The sequence below is a fragment of the Rutilus rutilus genome (genome assembly GCF_951802725.1).
Source record: "Rutilus rutilus genome assembly, chromosome: 3".
In the NCBI taxonomy this organism is placed as follows: Eukaryota; Metazoa; Chordata; class Actinopteri; order Cypriniformes; family Leuciscidae; genus Rutilus; species Rutilus rutilus.
In genome coordinates, this window is record NC_140211.1 from 55,110,702 (window position 1) to 55,129,227 (window position 18,526).

At 40.1% G+C, this 18,526-nt stretch overlaps 1 protein-coding gene across 3 annotated transcripts; it reads right to left on the reverse strand.

Moving 5' to 3' along the window:
• Positions 1–8,351: 8,351 nt before the first annotated feature.
• bco1l (beta-carotene oxygenase 1, like) lies at positions 8,352–17,914 on the reverse strand. Of its 3 annotated transcripts, none has more exons than XM_084405323.1 (11): positions 17,733–17,914; positions 15,766–15,894; positions 15,470–15,599; positions 15,247–15,394; positions 14,992–15,139; positions 12,696–12,916; positions 12,294–12,560; positions 11,108–11,213; positions 10,921–11,015; positions 10,700–10,811; positions 8,352–8,849 (listed from the first exon to the last, which is right to left on the reverse strand). In XM_084405323.1, exons 1-11 carry the CDS (start codon positions 17,824–17,826, stop codon positions 8,692–8,694), a joined length of 1,608 nt encoding a protein of 535 aa, XP_084261449.1. In that variant the 5' UTR covers positions 17,827–17,914; the 3' UTR covers positions 8,352–8,691. The 3 variants fall into 3 exon arrangements, with proteins under 3 accessions (XP_084261449.1, XP_084261448.1, XP_084261450.1); XM_084405322.1 differs by having other exon boundaries at positions 8,550–8,849; positions 12,285–12,560; XM_084405324.1 differs by lacking the exon at positions 17,733–17,914 and having other exon boundaries at positions 8,550–8,849; positions 12,285–12,560; positions 15,470–15,583; positions 15,766–15,888.
• Between the last annotated feature and the right edge of the window lie 612 nt (positions 17,915–18,526).

The following is an 18,526-nucleotide window of genomic DNA, read 5'->3' on the forward strand; positions in this document are numbered from 1 at the left end:
GTGTGTACCTCCATCTCAGCAGCATTCTCCGTGGTGGACGGTGCTAAAGACAAGGGGTACCATTCTCTTCCCCCAGTGGAAGAAGCTGTAGCGGCCCATCTTTGCCCGCCATCTGCTGGACGGTGTGCTAAGACGGCGCTACCATCAAAAGCCTGCCGCACGACTTCAGCTATGCACGGTCGCGCTTACACCGCCGCTGGGCAGGCTGTATCTGCGCTACATTCTATGGCCATTCTGCAGATCTTCCAGGCCAACCTTCTCCGTAAACTGGATGAGGAAGGACCGGAAGCAATCAGCGTGCCGGACCTGAGGAGCGCTACGGATCTTGCCCTTCGCGCTACTAAGTCCGCTGCACAGGCCATAGGGCGGAGCATGGCCTCTCTCACTGTAGCTGAGAGACACTTGTGGCTTACGCTATCCGAGATGTCGGACTCGGAGCGCACCGCGTTCCTCGACGCCCCCATCTCCTCTGCCGGCCTCTTTGGATCATCTGTCAAAGATTTCGCGGATAGATTTGCTGAGGAGCAGAAAACGTCACAGGCCATGAAACATTTTCTGCCTAAGCGCTCCAGTTCCGCAGCAGGTCACTCTAAACAGCCGTCTGCTTGAAGCTCCCAGCCGCAGCCCACCACCGCCGCTTCGCACCGCAGACAGGCCCGGACCCGAGACCGCGCTCTCACTCTGCTAGCCGCCGCCCCCCCTCCGCGTGGGCCCGGCCTAAGATCGAGATAAAGCCCGAGGCCTCAAAGTCTTCCTAGCCCGCCTAGGAAAACAACGGTGGTCAAGTCTCGCTGCGGCCAGACTTCCACCAAAACTTCTCGCTCGTTCAGTTCCAGAAAATGCGACTGTTCCAGTGTATTTAGCAGAAAACAAGCCGGTACTACGGTTTACGGCGACCCAGATAAATCTCATAAAGAGTGTATTTTCTGGTTTTCCGGCCACGGCCGATGGTGTTATGAGTGTAGTAAAAATGGCACAGCCCGCCACACAGTGCTTGCACACATTAAATCGACTCGTCGATTGTGCATTAAATGTAGTGAATGTGCCCACGACCCAGTGCCCACAAAAACTACACACTGCATGTCTCACGGTTTCTGTAAAAACGAAACCAATGCACATACAGTCTGCTCAAGCAGACGGTGTTTTCAGTGTGGTAAATGTGCCCGCTGTCCCGTGCCCACATTCACTCACAGACATGACAAGCCCTACGGGGCTCGCCCCGCTCGCTCTTTCTCAGCAAACCGCCATAGGAGAGTCGAGCGCGGGCAGGCTACCCGCTGTGATCAGCGCGCCCCCCGCCTCGAACGCTGCAAGCACAGCGTCTATGTTACAGCATACCGATGCTCTCCGGTCGCCACCATGTCGCGGCCAGAGCCCAGATCTCATTCAACCCCTAGCTATTCATGCGAGTGCATGGGCAAAGCTCCCCGGGGTATCAGAATGGGTGCTGAACATTATAAAAAGAGGCTATTCGCTACAGTTCGCTCGACGCCCCCGCCGTTACGTGGCGCAAATCGAAACTATGGTGGAAAAGGAAGTAGCACATCTACTTCGAGCCGAAATAGCGAAACTGTTGAGCAAAGGGGCCATAGAGCCTTTATCTCAATCTCAGAGCGAAGGGGGCCTATATAGCAGATATTTCCTGGTACTGAAAAAAGACGGGGGTCTCAGACCCATTCTAGATATAAGACAGCTGAACAAAGTGCTTTTGAAATGCCGGTTCAGAATGCTCACAACCAGGAAAATCCTCTCGCAAATTCGCCAAGGGGACTGGTTTATGTCAATAGATCTGAAGGACGCGTATTTCCAAATACAAATAGCGTCACGTCACAGGCGATTTTTGAGATTCGCCTTCGAGGGCCAGGCATATCAATACACAGTCCTGCCGTTTGGCCTGTCCCAAGCACTCCGTACATTCACGATGTGCATGGACGCGGCGCTTGCGCCCCTGAAACTTCGGGGCATGCGAGTTTTGAATTACTTGGACGATTGGCTGATTCTAGCTCGATCACACTCAGAGCTCATAGAACACAGGACCATATTACTCGAACATCTCAAAAATCTAGGTCTCAAAGTCAATTGGGCGAAGAGTTCACTGTCTCCCAGTCAGAGAATATTTTTTTTGGGCACAGAACTGGACTCGCTGTCTATGACAGCACAGCTATCGCCACAGCGCAGACTGAATATTCAGCGCATGACGGAATCCTTCCGTTGCGGCACTTTAGTCCCGCTCAGACAGTTTCAGAAGATGATGAGCCCATGAGACCATCAGTACTCCAGTTGGGTCTGCTTCGCATGCGCCCACTGCAGTTCTGGCTAAAAGCGTGAGTACCGCGTAGAGCGTGGACTTCCGGTATTTTCCGCCTCAAGGTCAATCAGAAATGCGTCTCAGCTCTGAAACCTTGGAGAGCGACCGACTGGTACCGGTCAGGTGTAAGCCTGGGGACTTCCTTGAGTGTGAAGGTGGTGTCTACGGACGCCTCCACCTCGGGATGGGGAGCGCTGCTCGAGGGCAGACCGTTCTTTGGCCAGTGGTCAGAACAGGAAAAGCATCTACACATAAACTGCTTGGAAATGATGGCAGTCGACAACGCGCTGAGGCGTTTTTGTCCCCAGATAAAAGGACACCACGTCCTGGTCCGTTCGGACAACATGTCGGTGGTGGCCTATATAAATCGCCAAGGAGGTATCAGGTCCCGAAACCTCTACAGGCTGACGGATCGCCTCCTGGTCTGGGCTCAACACAATCTGCACTCGCTGAGAGCACAGAGCGAAGGTAGACCTATTTGCGTCTCAGGAGAACGCTCACTGTCCAGAGTTCTAAGGGCCTGCAGTGCCCGTTAGGTGTCAGAGCGCACTCCACAAGAGGCATGGCCTCATCGTGGGCTTGGTCTAGCGGGATTGCCTTGCAAGATATCTGTACGGCAGCAGGCTGGGCCTCCCCGTCTACATTTATAAGGTTTTATAACCTAGAAGTTCCCGCCTTGCAGGCTAAGCTGTTTTCGGTCTAAGGTAAGACCCTTAATATTCATCAGTTTAGGCCGAGTTTTTGCCCTGACTGTGTGGAACACTTGATATAATTTGCTTCTAATAGGACGCTACTTATTATGGGAACGATTCTATTCTAGCCCCTCTTTCCCAGACTCTCTGCGAGTCCCTGGTGATCATGCACTATATGAGCCCCGGTGTTTAGTGTTGGATCTTAGCACGCACAGCGTTTTACACTGTGTTCCCCTAGCGTAAGCTATTACGCAGTACGAGAGACCTCTCGTAAGAGAACGTACTCGGTTACTAACGTAACCCCGGTTCTCTCTAGAAGAGGGAACGAGTACTGCGTATCTTTGCCATGCATGCATCACGCTCTGGTTCGCTTCGGTGATGAAAAACCAGATTCTCCAGCCTGTCGAGCTATATTTATAGGCCCAAGCCACGCCCGTTTCGGCGGGACGTGACGTAGTGGATTTGGACGTAGACCTCATTGGATTTGACATCACGAGGGGCCTATCTCGATAGGCTGCTGCAGTTGCCGCAGGGCAGCCAATGGGCGCGCGAGCCGTCTCGCCTATGTCTGCATGCTGCGTTTTACATTATTACAAAATTAAGGATAATTTTTGGCTTCAATATCTCGCGGAAAAGAGTTTTTCCCCTAGCGTAAGCTATTACGCAGTACTCGTTCCCTCTTCTAGAGAGAACCGAGGTTACGTTAGTAATCGAGCACGTTTTTAATAGAATATTGCAGCATTTATTATAAATTGTTTTTTTTTTTTTTTCATGTAGCCTTCCTCATAATCTTGAATCAAAATAACTTCCCATCTCTCTTGTAGCGAAATCTCTTCTCTGGTGACGTGTTTATAGGCATAAGGGCGGGGCAACCTGTCACTCACATGGATTTGACCAATAGAAAACCACAACCATCCAATCAATTCCCTATGGACAAAATCAAGCCCTGCCCTACATTTTTTCTTGTTTTTCTTGTTCGAGAAGTCATTGCATCACTGCACGGTGTACAGTACATGGAAGCTTGTTTCTGCCACGGAATAAAACAAAATTAAAGGGCAATTGCGACTTTTTATCTTACAATTCAGATTTTTTCCCTCACAATTTCGAGTTTACAATTGCGAGATATAAACTCGCAATTGCAAAAACAAAAAGATGAAAGCTACCTTCCGAGGACGCATTACAAGGTCGAAAGGCATCATGTCCGAATGCAATGTTAGATGTTAGTTTCTGAGCCTGAGATGCCTTCATCTGATCGAAGGCAGCATAGTTGAAGGCAGCATAGTTGTATCCTTCACTGCCTTTAATATCCCACAATCCTGTGCTTTCCATTTTGTGACAGTTGAGCTAGAAAAATAAAGATGGCGTCTGAAAGTTGCGGCTGGTCATGTTTTCCACTTATGATGCAATTTCTAGCGGGAAATTACTATTGTATTCATTAAATATTCACTTAGTTTTCACCAAAGCTCGCGCTATTTTGATGTAGATAATTAAACCGTAACACTGCCTCAGAAGTCTGTCCGAAATCAGTTTCGTGAGGTACCTTCATGTGGAAACGCAGCCTGCAAAGTCATTGCCTGATAGGGCATTGAGGCAACAAGTCAACTACCTACGTTTTCGGATGCAGCCATATATATCTCGCAGTTCTGACTCTTTTCTCAATGTTGTGAGATATGAACTCGCAATTCAGAGAAAATAAGTCAGAATTGTGAGACAAGAAGTCGCAATCATCTTTTTATTTTTTTATTCCATGGTGGAAACAAGCTTCCATAGACGTCACAATACATACATCACAATATGGAAGAAGTTCATTTATGCTGGTACTTTAGGTGTCTGTAACTGCCAGCACAACATACAGTAAACATACGTTTCAGTTTAATGTAGCATTCATTATTATGATAATATATTTGGAGCCTATATATGCACTTGGCAATGCATTGATAGTCTATTATGAACACATGGGGATCAACCTCTGGGCATCTCTGGAAACATGTTAAGTAGCCTACATAATTCTAGACCACCCATCCTGTGTCAATCCACTAAAACTATCAACTATCTAAAAAAATGTTTGGTAAAAACAGTATGGCCAGTAATGCATCACAAATGATAGTCATGAGGTCAGCAATGTGTCTAGCATGAGAGAAACAAATCTCAATTTCCAAACAAACTTCGTTTGGAGTCCGGTTTAGAAGTTTGAAACAGCTTGCCAAAGCGAACTTTCCGGAAAAGTTCGCTACAGCTGGTTAAACTCTTTGTACCGCCATTGGTCCGTGGCGATTACGTAATAGGTAGGTGTGCTGAGGCTCCGCCTTCTTCCACGTGGAAATCTTTTCCGCTTCATTTCTCCTGTTCAGTCGGCCGAGGTCAGACATTCGCGAGTGAAAACATGAACACACTGGAGGTGGATGAGCTGCTTTATAGTAGAAAATGAAGTTGTACTTCTGATAAAACGAGACACGGACACTGTTTTTCATGTTTAATACGGCAAAGCAGCTTGATTTTATGCAATCTATTGTGTAAAAAGCTATATAAATAAACTTGACGTAACTTTACTAGAGTAGCCTACCAAATTGCAGAGCTTGTGCAAACAAACAGATTCACGTTGCTATGATCAGATGCTTTTCTTATGCTCTATAAAAAAAAATGCTCACTGTTTTTTCAATTTTGTTATGTGTTTATTTTGTTATTGAGGAAAGCGTGTAGCACATATTTACATATTCATCTATCTAACCGTCGCTCTCAGCAGTGTGGACGACGTCAGATGTTCGATAAACGTACATCGCTGCTCACGTATTTTGAACAATCTGATTTGAAGAGGAAAATCAGAAGGTCAAGTCCTGACAAGTAGGAGCTGGGGATGGAGGAGGGAAATTTGCTCCTGAGCAACGCAATAAAGCTGCTGATAATAGGCTACTGAATGGACATTATATAGGGATATAGGCAATTTCCTATAGATGTGGTGGATCAGTTATGAGTCAGCTGTTGCAAGCATGACTGAGAACTAACACTATGCTTGGTATCCATAAAATGATAACCCCTAAAAGGTTCTGTATAAGCTATGTTAAGCGCCTGACTGAACCCTGAACCTTTTATTTTTTTTCCCAAGAGTGTACTTAAATAAAATAAAATGCTTTTCACAACATTACAGAATGGTATTTTGTTGCAATTGTACAATTCACATAGCCATACAGTATATAATTCACTGATATGTTAATATACCAGCCGCCTTCTTGACCTTGACCAAAATTTACTGATAACCACCGTGATAATACAGATAGTGAAATAAGGCCACATGATCACTGCACTGAAAGATCATAAAAATTGGCCTTTTCAAGAGCCGTGGCCATATACAGACAGAAGAGAAGGAAGAATCTGAATCAATTTGCACCGCATAAGAGCCACTACACTAACCTTTAAGCTTCAACAGAGTTTGCTGTTTAAAAAATAACTTCATAGAATGCATGCAATGATGCTGCTCATTTCTCTGTAAGCTCCCTTTGTTTCATTACTGGAATGGGAACAACATTTCAGAAGGAACTTCCCAGCTAACAGTGAATGTTCTCTTAACTTTGGCTAACCTTCTGACAAGGTTCTCTCAAAGTTATTAAGTAACATTAATAGAATGTCCATTCAAAGTTATGGTCTTAATAACAATAGCAGTATACATTGTTCATGGAGTGTTTTTTTCCCCCAGAAACATTCACTGTAAATAAATATATATAATCAATAAGTTATAACAACATATGTTTTTACATTGCTTTAACTGATCAAAATTCAAATCAAACAACTTTTTTTTTTTACAAGATTCTACTTTTTTTTTTAAAGTCAGTTTAATGTAATTTAAGTCGATATGACTTAAACATCCATGTTGATTGTACTTAAACACTTAAGGCAGCAACTTTTTCTTTTCTTTTTTTTTTTACAGTAGTTGGACATTCGTTTAACATTTTCTAAATTTGTTTCAGAACATTCAGAGAACATTTAAAAGTAAAATTCCCATAATGTAAAAAAATAATAAAATCAAATGGAATGGAATGTTTCCTTAATGTTCACAAAGCCAAGAAACCCCTAAAACATGTAAAAACTGGATGTTTTAAAGATTCAGAGAACATACAAAACTTTTTCATAACTTAAAGGGACCATTAGCAAACCTGTTGTAGAACTAAAAACTTGTTCGCCGTTTTGAACAATTTGTTATGAAAAACATCCTTCCATGCAATCTGATTAAGGACTGTGTTTATGAATTAGTAATTGTGGTATAAACTAATGCATGCAAGCTGTTTTTTTTTTTTATGAGCACAAGTAAAATATTTTACTGCCTTACTTTATCATAATTGTAGTCTTAGAAAACATCTTGTTAAAAGATAAGATAAGAAAACTGGAACAGAGTATCTACTGTATGACCTCACCTTTTGAAATACCTATAAAATTATCCATTTATTTGTATGAAAAGATCTCACACCATATGTTGATGTTTCAACTGACAAACTAATAAACCTAAGTACTTGAACAACCTCCATGGACCCATTTAAAGTAGGCCTGTTAAAGTTTGGTGACATAAATAACTTGTGATATGAATAATGACTCAGATCACGTGGCTTGCTGAGGAAAGATATGCTTATACTTTTACCCAATCAGAGTTATACTAAGCTTGAAAAAATCCTATAGCCTCACATTCAGGGAAGATCCTGCATGTAGGGAGACTTGAAGAAACATTAGGCACCACATAGTGACGCCCTGGCAATTAAACCCACACATATGAGATTGAAACACGCCATTGGCTGAGTCCTTTATAGTTATCCAAACTGTACATTGTTCTTTCTGAACTTTACTCTCAATATTAGTCCAAAGCCATTGCATAATCAGCATCAGAAGTAATTGGCTGCTCTTTATTCTCTGGATAAGATAGTCCAGTCATTTTAAGCCAAAATGGGGGTCAACCGTGGCAAGTTATACGTAAGCACATACGTAATTAGATTATGCACCTTTTGTCCATGTTAACAATTTCAAAAAACTTGTAATACATTTTTAGTTTGTCTTGATGTAAGTAATCAACTCAGTAATTTTCATGGTGATATCTAAAGGTTAACATTTTTTACCCTATTCACGTAAGAAAAAGAATGAATAGGCGTATGAATAGGTTATATTTGGGTCTTTTTCGAAACTTTCCCCTAATGGGGATAATTACAGTAAAATAATGTTTAACAGCTTTAAACTAAATGAATAGATCATCTTAAATTGCATGCATCACAATAGCCTGTTTTATAGACAGAATGTCTAGAAAAATGATCATTCATTTAGCAGATGCTTTTATCCAAAGCGACTAACAAATGAGAAACATATTAGTGCCGCTGTAACAATACATTTATGGCCAGGTTTATTAAAGGGCTGGATTAGGAATAATAAATTACAGGATTTACAATTTAAAATCCACTCAATTGTCACAAACAATTAAGGAGAGATAATTTTATATAATCATGTTACAATGTAACAATAGCCTGTTTTACAGAATGTCTGTAAAAAATATAATACAATTTACAATAATGAAAAAAAAAAGATTTAATATACTAATTTCTCCTTTTAGATCTTGTTTCTCTTCTTATATTTCGTATACATAAATTTACAAATATAAACAAATAAGGATTGTTCTTTAAACCCTGCACAATGGGTTGGTGCATCATTTTGATGTCCATTTTAGGTAGACTTCTCATGGATGAAAAGCCCATGCAGGTCCATATGAATAGTGGCATCAATGGTAGCGCGAGCGATCTCTTCAAAGGACTTAGCGTCCAGGACCACTAGGAAAGGTGGCTTTTGGGGATTGAATGAAACCACAGAAGACAGGATAATACCTGAAAATTAGGGAAAATCACTTACTGAATGTTTTGTCAAAACAGCATAATTACAAAATCTTTCTTCTATAGTGAGAGTTGCCTAATCATCATGGAACCTCATAACTGACCAATCTGGAAGCCTCATAGTGATGACATCCGTCAGCTGGAGTGCCCTTCATCTCCACCAGAGGGCACTCCTCCCGACTCCTGGGCCTTCCCATTGTGGACCTCATTTCCCAGTATTCGAGTGTGATTACCCTTGTTAAAATCTGCCTATTTAAGCCCTGTGTTTTCATTCTCACTTTGCATAGTCTTGTTTTGTGTAACACTGCTATTCTGAGTGCCTCTTTCCTTTCCTTTCCTTTCCTTTCCTTTCCTTTCCTTTCCTTTCCTTTCCTTTCCTTTCCTTTCCTTTCCTTTCCTTTCCTTTCCTTTTCTTTCCTTTCTTTTCCTTTCCTTTCCTTTCCTTTCCTTTCCTTTCCTTTCCTTTCCTTTCGCTTGTTCTTGTTCTTCTCTCATTGTCCTGGATATCATTGTTTGCCTGTGTTTTTGGACTCTATCTAAGTTTGGATTGTTTGCTTTATCATTTTGCCCTTATGCCTGTTATATGGATTACAATTCTGGATTGTCCCAATAAAGCTGCATTTGGATCTTCAACTCAAGTCTCGGAGCAGTTTGTGACACTCATCTTCATGTGCCACACAATCTTAACAAAGAAGAATCAACTTGCAATTGATTAAATAGAGTTCAGTCATGACAACACTCTGAATACTTTCAAGCATGTTAATGTATTTGGTCTTGGTGGACTAATTCTGCTACACTGCTGATTCAGAGCAAGTATGGACTTGCTACTGCTAATAGATACACAGACACACTGCTGTGAGCATGTAAGATATGCTGCTGCTGCATGAATAGACATACATAAATCCCATAGTAGATCTAGGCAGGTGGAGCTGGGGGAGGTGGAGGGTTTTAGAGGAACTACCCTACCCTACAGCAACCATGGAACCAGAATATTAAAATGTGGAGCAAGAAATATAATTGGCTGCAGAATCAGCTTTTGCATGTGCTAATGATGTGATTGCTAGCAGATTGCATGGATTTGAGCCATCTAAGGCCCCGTTTACACGTACATGGCTATTTTGAAAAACAGAGACATTTCCCTTCGTTTGTGCCCTTCGTTTACATGCAAACGAAGAATTCGCCTCTGAAAACGATTATTTCTAAAAACTCCGGCCAGAGTGGAGATTTTGGAAAACTTTGTTTGCACGTTTGCATGTAAACTGAGAAAAACTGAATTTTAGGCAGCGACGTGACTATTTTCGGGATTCTGATTGGCTAACGTGGGCTTGAGCTTCTCGTTACACTGCCACCTATCTGCCACCGGTTTCTTTGTCTCCCTAATCAAACACACCTGATTCAACTCATCAGCTCATTAACTCATGTGATAATGAGCAGATGAATTGAATCAGGTGTGTTTGATTAGGGAGACAAAGAAAACGTGCAGTGTTGGGGGTCCTTCAGGAGCAGGGTTGAAGAACACTGACCTAGATCAGGGGTGCCCAATCCTACTCCTGCCGATCGACTGTCCTGCACAGTTCATCTCCAACCCTAATCAAACACACCTGCCTTTAATTTTCAAGTGATCCTGAAGATGTTAATTGGTTGCTTCAGGTGTGTTTGATTAGGGTTGGAGATGAACTGTGCAGGACAGTCGATCGGCAGGAGCAGGATTGGGCACCCCTGATCTAGAGTTTCATGACTGAACTAGTTAACTGGTTTCAAATCTTTTATTCTGTCAGCCTGCATTACGCAGAAACATTCTTCATATTTTGCAAAAATGTCCAATATTTCCATTAAATACTCACCATCATCTTCTTCAACAGCATCCGGAGATGCCACAAACACTGGCTCAGATGGGTAACATTCCTCTTCTGTCCACACTTTATGTGTCCTGGTAACTACGTCCACTTTTGCAATCTATGCAACAGGAGAAACTATTGATAAATCATTGCATTTTTTGCAAAAAACGTTAACAACTGGCTAAACAAGGTTCAAGTAAATGCAAATGTCCAGAATGCTAGAATACCTTGCTTGGATAGGGTGACCAATCCACCCTGGTGCCATAGAAGTATCTGTACTTCTTACTGTTGAATTTGTAGTTGATACCTGGTAATTCTAGACCTGTGATCATACAAGAAACACACAGTAAGTCAACATGAGAGAAAAAAAAAGTCATCAAGTCATCAAGATCAAGTTCTACATTTAGGAATCACCCTCAAAAATAGTGTCAGGGGTGCAGTAGAGTGAGCCGTCCTCCTGCAGCACTGCTTTGGCTGTTGTGTCCGGCAGCACGACCAGGTTGGTGCCCGGTGGAGTTTCCTGATATCATAAGGAAAAAGGTTTGTTGTATTAAGGCAAATCTAATCAAGTCAAAGACTTCAGGCATGCAAAGACGGTGCACTAATATCACTATGAATAGGAGAAAGTGCAACGCCCAATATGGCAGAATAAGTCCCGTCTGCCGTCTTCTAAATAAAAGAGCCAATCACCAATTGGTAAAGTCATTGCGTCACTGCAGTTTAAAGGCACACTATGCAAGATTTGTACCTTAATATAACATCTTTGAAGTCATTTCCATGGTAAACAAACTCGTTGTAGGGCGAATCATCCCGATAGCAAAGCAGGCGGGGACGCCGCTGGCAAAACCTGCAATGCAAGTTTGAGAGGTGGCGCCCCGCCAAATCTCGCGACAATCACGACTTGCTTTACGACGTCGCATACATAAACAACATATGAAGCAGCCTCCATGGAAGACACTAGCACGCATTTCAGACGTGAATCATGGCAGAGTCGATGAAGAAAGCGGGGAGGGGATCAGGCTGTGAGTGCAGAGACGGCTCTGCATGAGTGGTATTTACGACAGTAACGTTAAATACAAGTACCCCTAGAGTCGCTGTTTGACAAAAACGGAAACTGCATAGTATGCCTTTAAAAACAATCAGTGTTCTGAGACGAGCGCTTATGACTGCACATGCGCAGTGGCTGGTCCAGCCTGAAAAAGGCAGAAATTTAGAAAATTTATGAGACAGTTGTCATCAGATTTCACTGGTGATTTCAAACATGAACTTTAATCGTAATCTTGGTGAACAGCTTTGGAGAATTTGATGTTTCCCCATTCAAAGAGATAGGGGCTGTACTGGCATGACTGAAATAGCTGCCCGAGCGTTGTTTCAAAGATGGCCGCCGAGTGAAATGACTTGCCTTAAAGGGACTTTGATCAAATCTAAGTGCATATGGAATCTGAAATTTGGTCATAATTTAGTTGGATTCCATTTGATAAAATTCATAATTATATACAGAAAAATGCTGAAGAGTTTTCTTGCTCCAACTTGTCCATAAAGACTAAGGAATGATGCCTTATGCAATTCAATCCTTTTTACTGTATATTACCTGTTTTACCTTGTCTATGTTGAGAGGAAGGACAAACCGCTGGCATGTTGGTCGAGAGAAGTCCTTGTTGGTCTCTATAAACTCTGCAACATCTTGCTTCATGTTGTGTAGATAGAACATATTGTACAGATTGCTGTCCTGGTATGTTATCAAGTCAAAGACGACATGGCCATCTTCCTCATAAGCATTGATGTGATGGAAGACCACAAATGGGTCTGCGTAGTACTTTGTGTTCACAGTTTTCCCAGTCTTCCTATTGATCAGATGGATCACTGTCTATATGGTGATCAAAACCAACAGTTGTTAGATTATTTTGGACAGTTACTGAAGCATTTAAAGAATGGATAAAGTACTATTTTAGATGATTTTACAATTTTAAACAAGAAAAAACAAAACGGATGTTTTGCTCACAATGTCATCTATGTCGAATTTCAGGCAACTGCCCCAGTTGACATCTCTGAAGTAAGCTGTGGCCAGTTTGAGGATATCCAGCTTGAAGGCCTGCTCCACAAAGATAATGTAGTTCTCCGTCATGCCAAAGCTGTGGAAGTAACTTGGGTACAACGAGGAGCGGAAAGGAATGGAGCAAATTTGTTCCACGTTCCTGAGGGCTGGCTTATCCTTCCCTTTATCTGCAATAAGAATTGCATACATTGTGTAGGTGTTCTTTCTGAAATGTGGCCCATCTATAGTATTCTTCGCTTTTAGGGGTCACACTTGTGATTTTTGGCTGTTGAAACAGACTGAAGATAATAAGCGTAAAAATTTTTGTTTGTTTGTGTTAATTAAATTAATGTACTTCATTTTGTTTCTATAATAATTATTCTTTAATATTTCGTATTTTGTGTGGATTTCATGGTACTAGACAATAATAATTACCTCTAACTGTTTTTTATATAATAAAATAATACAAATATGTGACCCTGGATCACAAAACCAGTCATAAGTCGCACGGGTATATTTGTGGCAATAGCCAACAATACATTGTACATTCAGTTTCTATGGGTCAAAATTATCGATTTTTCTTTTATGCCAAAAATCATTAGGATATTAAGTAAAGATCATGTTCCATGGAGATATTTTGTAAATTTCCTACCGTAAATATATAAAATGTTTATTTATTTATATTATTTTTTTGCACCCTCAGATTCCAGATTTTCAAATAGTCATATCTCGGCCAAATATTGTCCTATCATAACAAACCATACATCAGTGGAAACTTATTTATTCATTTTTACATTGATGTATAAATCTCAATTTAAAAAAATGTACCCATGTGACTGGTTTTGTGGTCCAGGGTCACATATTAAAAAAACTATTTCATATTATTTTCAATTAATACAGGTTCTGTTTTCCCTGTTCCCATCTACCGGAGTTTTCCTGTGTTGCTTAGTTAGTTTCCTTGGTTGTTAATTAGTTCCACACATCTGTTCTGTTTTCCGTTGATTACTCTATCTGTATTTAAGCCCTCAGTTTCCTCAGTCCATTGTCCTGTATCCTTTGCGTTTCATCTGGTTATTCTGTTCTCCTGCATTCTCCTAGTGGTCTCTGGATTAAAGAGTATTTGTTTGTACTCCATTTGTCGTGCGCTCATTACTACAGCCACATATTGTGACATATATATATATAAATATATACACAATATACAAGGCTGTGAATTCACTTGTTGCTTATAAGAGTATATTCAGACATAATTACTTTTATTAGGTTATGCATTTGGATATATATTTAGAGATTATCGAAGACTGCTTTATCGTGGCTGATTTGTATGTTGTACCCCAAAAAATTGCTGTGTATTTTTTGTATTTCCTATGCTGGTCATTTTTGACCGTGGCGATCACAAGTGTGACTATTTTTTTATGAAAAACAAAAAGAAGAATCCGCACACCAAACAAACTCAAAGTTCAAGGTCCACTGAAAAATATTGTACTGAAGATTCTCATATAAAGCGACAACAAAATACCTCACAAATATGTGACTGTGCACAAAAAAGAAAAAGAAAACAAAGAGCAAACGTTTCAGTCCATCTTGGACTATCTTCAGCACTTTTTCAATGGACCTTGAACTTTCGTGTGCTGATTCATCTTTTTATTTATGAACTGAATCTACAAACCCAAAAATACTTTACAAATAGAAACTGTTTCATATTTTTTGCCAGCTGACAATTTTTATGCCCATTTAGTCTTTTCTAATCATGTCTACATTTTTTTGTGTGTTCATTTAGCAAGTATGACAAAAGTCACTAAGTTTGGTACCATTTAAAAAATTTCAAACGTAAATTTTTAGTCCCATCAAAGGGTTCAAAACAAGTTTAAAGACCCGTCCACACCCAGGATGATAACTATAATGATACCGATATAGTTTTAAAAATCTAATTCTAAATGTAAAAGAATAGCAGAGTCCACACCACAATTATAACGATAACAGCACAGATAAACAATATTATCGGAATTACTTTCAGATAGTTATTTTCCAGCTGATGAATGATTAACAGCCAATCAGAATCCACCCTGTTTTGAAGAGCTCGAGCATTTAAAGCGGCAGACGACAAAACTGCAGAACGTGCTTAGAATAAACGAAACAATGTTGAGCGTCGGTGGGGACGCTAATATAGTAATCGTTATAGTTGTCTTTACAGTTATCGTTCTTGGTGTGAATGGGTCTTAAGAGATTAACATGGTCTAAGGAATGCTATTTCTCTGGTTACCTGAGGCATTGGTGGGCACCTTGAAAATAACATATTTCGGTCTGCCAAAGTTCATAATGGCAGTGCCCATGTTGTACGTGTTCCCTTCATCATCATAGTGAGGGTGTGCGGTTGCCAAGTTGATGGCGATATGGTTTCTGTAGTTCGTCTGAAAAGATAATAAAGGACAATTTATCAGCAGCAAATTGAAAAAACATATCTTGAGATGCAGCTGGTAGAACAAACAACTGAAATAATGAATACATTTGGACTCACTCTTCCTAATGTGTCGAGTGTCAGTGGGTCAATTTTGTTAATGTAGTTGACTTCTGATGATGCGTAATAATCTTCACCATATCTTATGATGTTAATGAGATTATTATCTGTGAAATCCGGAATGGCGTTCACCAGGTAACTGAAGGCTCTACAAAGCAACACGATGCAGTTATCCAGGTCATTTTGATTGGATTTATTACAAAATTGAAAATGATCTTTTTACTTAGAGAATATATTCTTGCAGGGATCTGGGTACACCATGGTCCCGAATTCAGACACAACGATCCTATTGGCAGCAATGTTCTTTTTGAATGTTTCACTCTTCAAGAATTTACTCCTGTAAAATACATCCCCTGAAAAATGACAATTTAATTGTTTATGGCTCATCAAATACTCTGTTAACACGTTCCTAGATATAGTAAAATGACACATGCACCTTGCAGATTTTTGCAACAATGTTCATTGTAGTACTTTCCATAAATGTCATTTAAAAGGTTCTTGCCCATGCACCCGACGTACCATCTTTAAAGGTGAAACTGTGAATGAGTGCCATTCCATCAAACCAGTGCTTGTATGAAGTGTTACCAACTGAGAACAGACCAGGACCATTGCGTAAAAGTGTCCCCTGAAGCCATGGTGGGATGGAGCCTAAATAAAGCAGACAATTCAGTGTGTGAACTGAACAGGCCATTGAGGTTATAGTGTAATGTGGCTTTCAACAAATCTATGAGAAGTATGTCAATTCAGGGAGCAAAAAGATGCAAAATTACAATATTTGGGAGGATGATTAACTAATAGTCCAAAGTAATATGTTTGTATGTCCAAGTTGTGAAATTTGGTATGCTGATTACGGTGAGTCTCAATGTGCCGGCAATAATTTTGGGATTAGTATCTCAAACATGAACGGGATTTTCATATTTACATCTGGAACCGGACTGTTGCACTCTATGATTGGTGGATATTTTTCTGCAGGATCATAGGCAGTGTATAGTTCTTCACCAGTAATTGCAATTTTAAAAGTTTTATTATATCTTTATTTATTTTATTTTTATTATTATTATTTATTTTTTACATTTTAATTAAGATGAAAAAACGTGTAGCAATGGCTTCAACAGAAAGTCTAAGATTTAATGGCTCACTGAAATGCCTTGAAACAAGCAGCATCATTCAATATGTTGATATTTCCACTGAAACAGGAAGACAGGACGGGACATATCGAACAGCTATTAGATTCTAGAGAGCATTTGATTGGACAGAAAATCAGATGAGAAGCTGTGATGAGAAGTGCAGCTTGATGTCATCAAAATCGGTTTCACTTTATTTTGATGGTCCCTTTTACACATTCTGTTGACTATAAGTAACGTTGCACCTACATGTCTACTATCTCTCATTAGAGTGTAAGTAGAGTATAAATACACTGGTAGGGTTAGGGTTAGAATAAGTTGACATGTAGTTGCAAAGATACTTATAGTCAGTACTAATAGAATGTTTGTTGGAGGAGCATCATAATAAGGAGTTAGCTGATATTAAACAGACAGTCTATAATCCTGTTATGACAGTTAGTTGACATGTAGTTGCAAAGTTACTTAGTAAGTAGAATGTTCAAAAAGGACCATCAAAATAAAGCGTTACCACAAAATCAATGATCCATATTTGCGTAAGTGAGATACTGTAAGCTTTGAATGCTTTATCTTCTAAATGCGCATTTTGTCATTGTTTTGGAGAACACTGGGTTAGATAGCAGTAAGGCTAACATATTGAATACTAAAAGGGACTTTTCATGGGGACTTTAAAACGTTCAAATAAAAGTTTTTGCACGTTTAAATAAGATGCAAATATATTAAAACCAACTATTTCCCCATATCTATGTAGCCTATTAAAAAAAACTGTGTGAAAGGGTTTTGTGAACTGGTTCAAACGATTCATTGAAAAGGTCCAGCCCAGAATAACGACTCGGACGCATATAGTAGGCTACAAATGGTCGCATTCCTTGTTCCGTAGACTAACCAATGTAAAAGTTCTTTCATAAATGTGCACTTAAAAAAAAAGCACAGTTTTCCATTGCTCTTGCTGCTAAGTTAAAGGATTAGTTCACTTCAAAATTAAAATTCTGTCATCATTTACTCACCCTCAAGTTGTTTCAAACCTGTGTGAATTTCTTTCTTCTGCTGATCACAAAAGAAGAAGTTGGTAAGCAAACAGTTGATGTAGCCATGGGGTACAATGACTTCCATGATATTTTATTTTTCCTACTATGGAAGTCAATGGGCTACATCAACTGTTTGGTTACCGACATTCTTCCAAATATATTCCTGTGTGTTTAGCAGAAGAAAGAAATTCACACAGGTTTAAAACAACTTAAGGGTGAGTAAATGATGAGAGAATTTTCATTTTTAAGTGAACTATTCCTTTAACATCTGGCCTTGAGGATATAGCTCGTCACAACAGTGTTCCTTACATGAAAATGTCCACTGCAGAAACTTTACCTGACACGTCTGCTTTAAGCGGTTCCGGTGTCTCCACTCCGTTTCTCCAGAAAAAAGACAACATGCTGAGCAGAAGCTGAGCGCTTAATGACATTCCTGTGCTGCCACAGGCTGATAACACACGTTAATACGGTATCTCACACACTCCGTCACCATAGTTGCGTTTCTGAATCATTATGTAACAGCTGCAGAGTTCCTCTTTATACACGGCAGTGTAAACTAGGACAAGTTCACCGAAGTTTGTACTCTCCTGAACATTTCATGGTCTAAGTGAAGCCTTATACCACTGCTTTTATGTGCTTCAGATTAATCCATATTCGTGTTACTGTAAGCTACAGATTTAACCAATTACACTGAACACAGTTGACATAACTCACTAATGTAACAAGTTTGTCTGTTTTCTTTCATATATCATGAAGCTAATGTATACATTCACAGATCTGACAATTATCAGATTAATTCAAAAGTAACCTATAGGAAGAATTCAATGTGTAGCACTTATACAGATGGCTGTTGCCTGTATAGCACAAATGGTAGGCCTAAAGCATAAACACCATGGAAAATGAATGAAGGTAAATAGTTTTATCAATGTACCTGCACGATAAACAAATAAACAGAGCTTGCCAGTATAGCCTATGCAAATATCAATGCACTTTTACCTCAGTTTAAAAGAAAAACGGTTTTGATAAGTTTGCCAGCAATTGTATTTGTCATTTGTTGATTGTCAGTTGTTGGTTATGATTTTTTAATTGCATGAGATATTAAAGTGCCCCTATTATGCTTTTTCAAATATA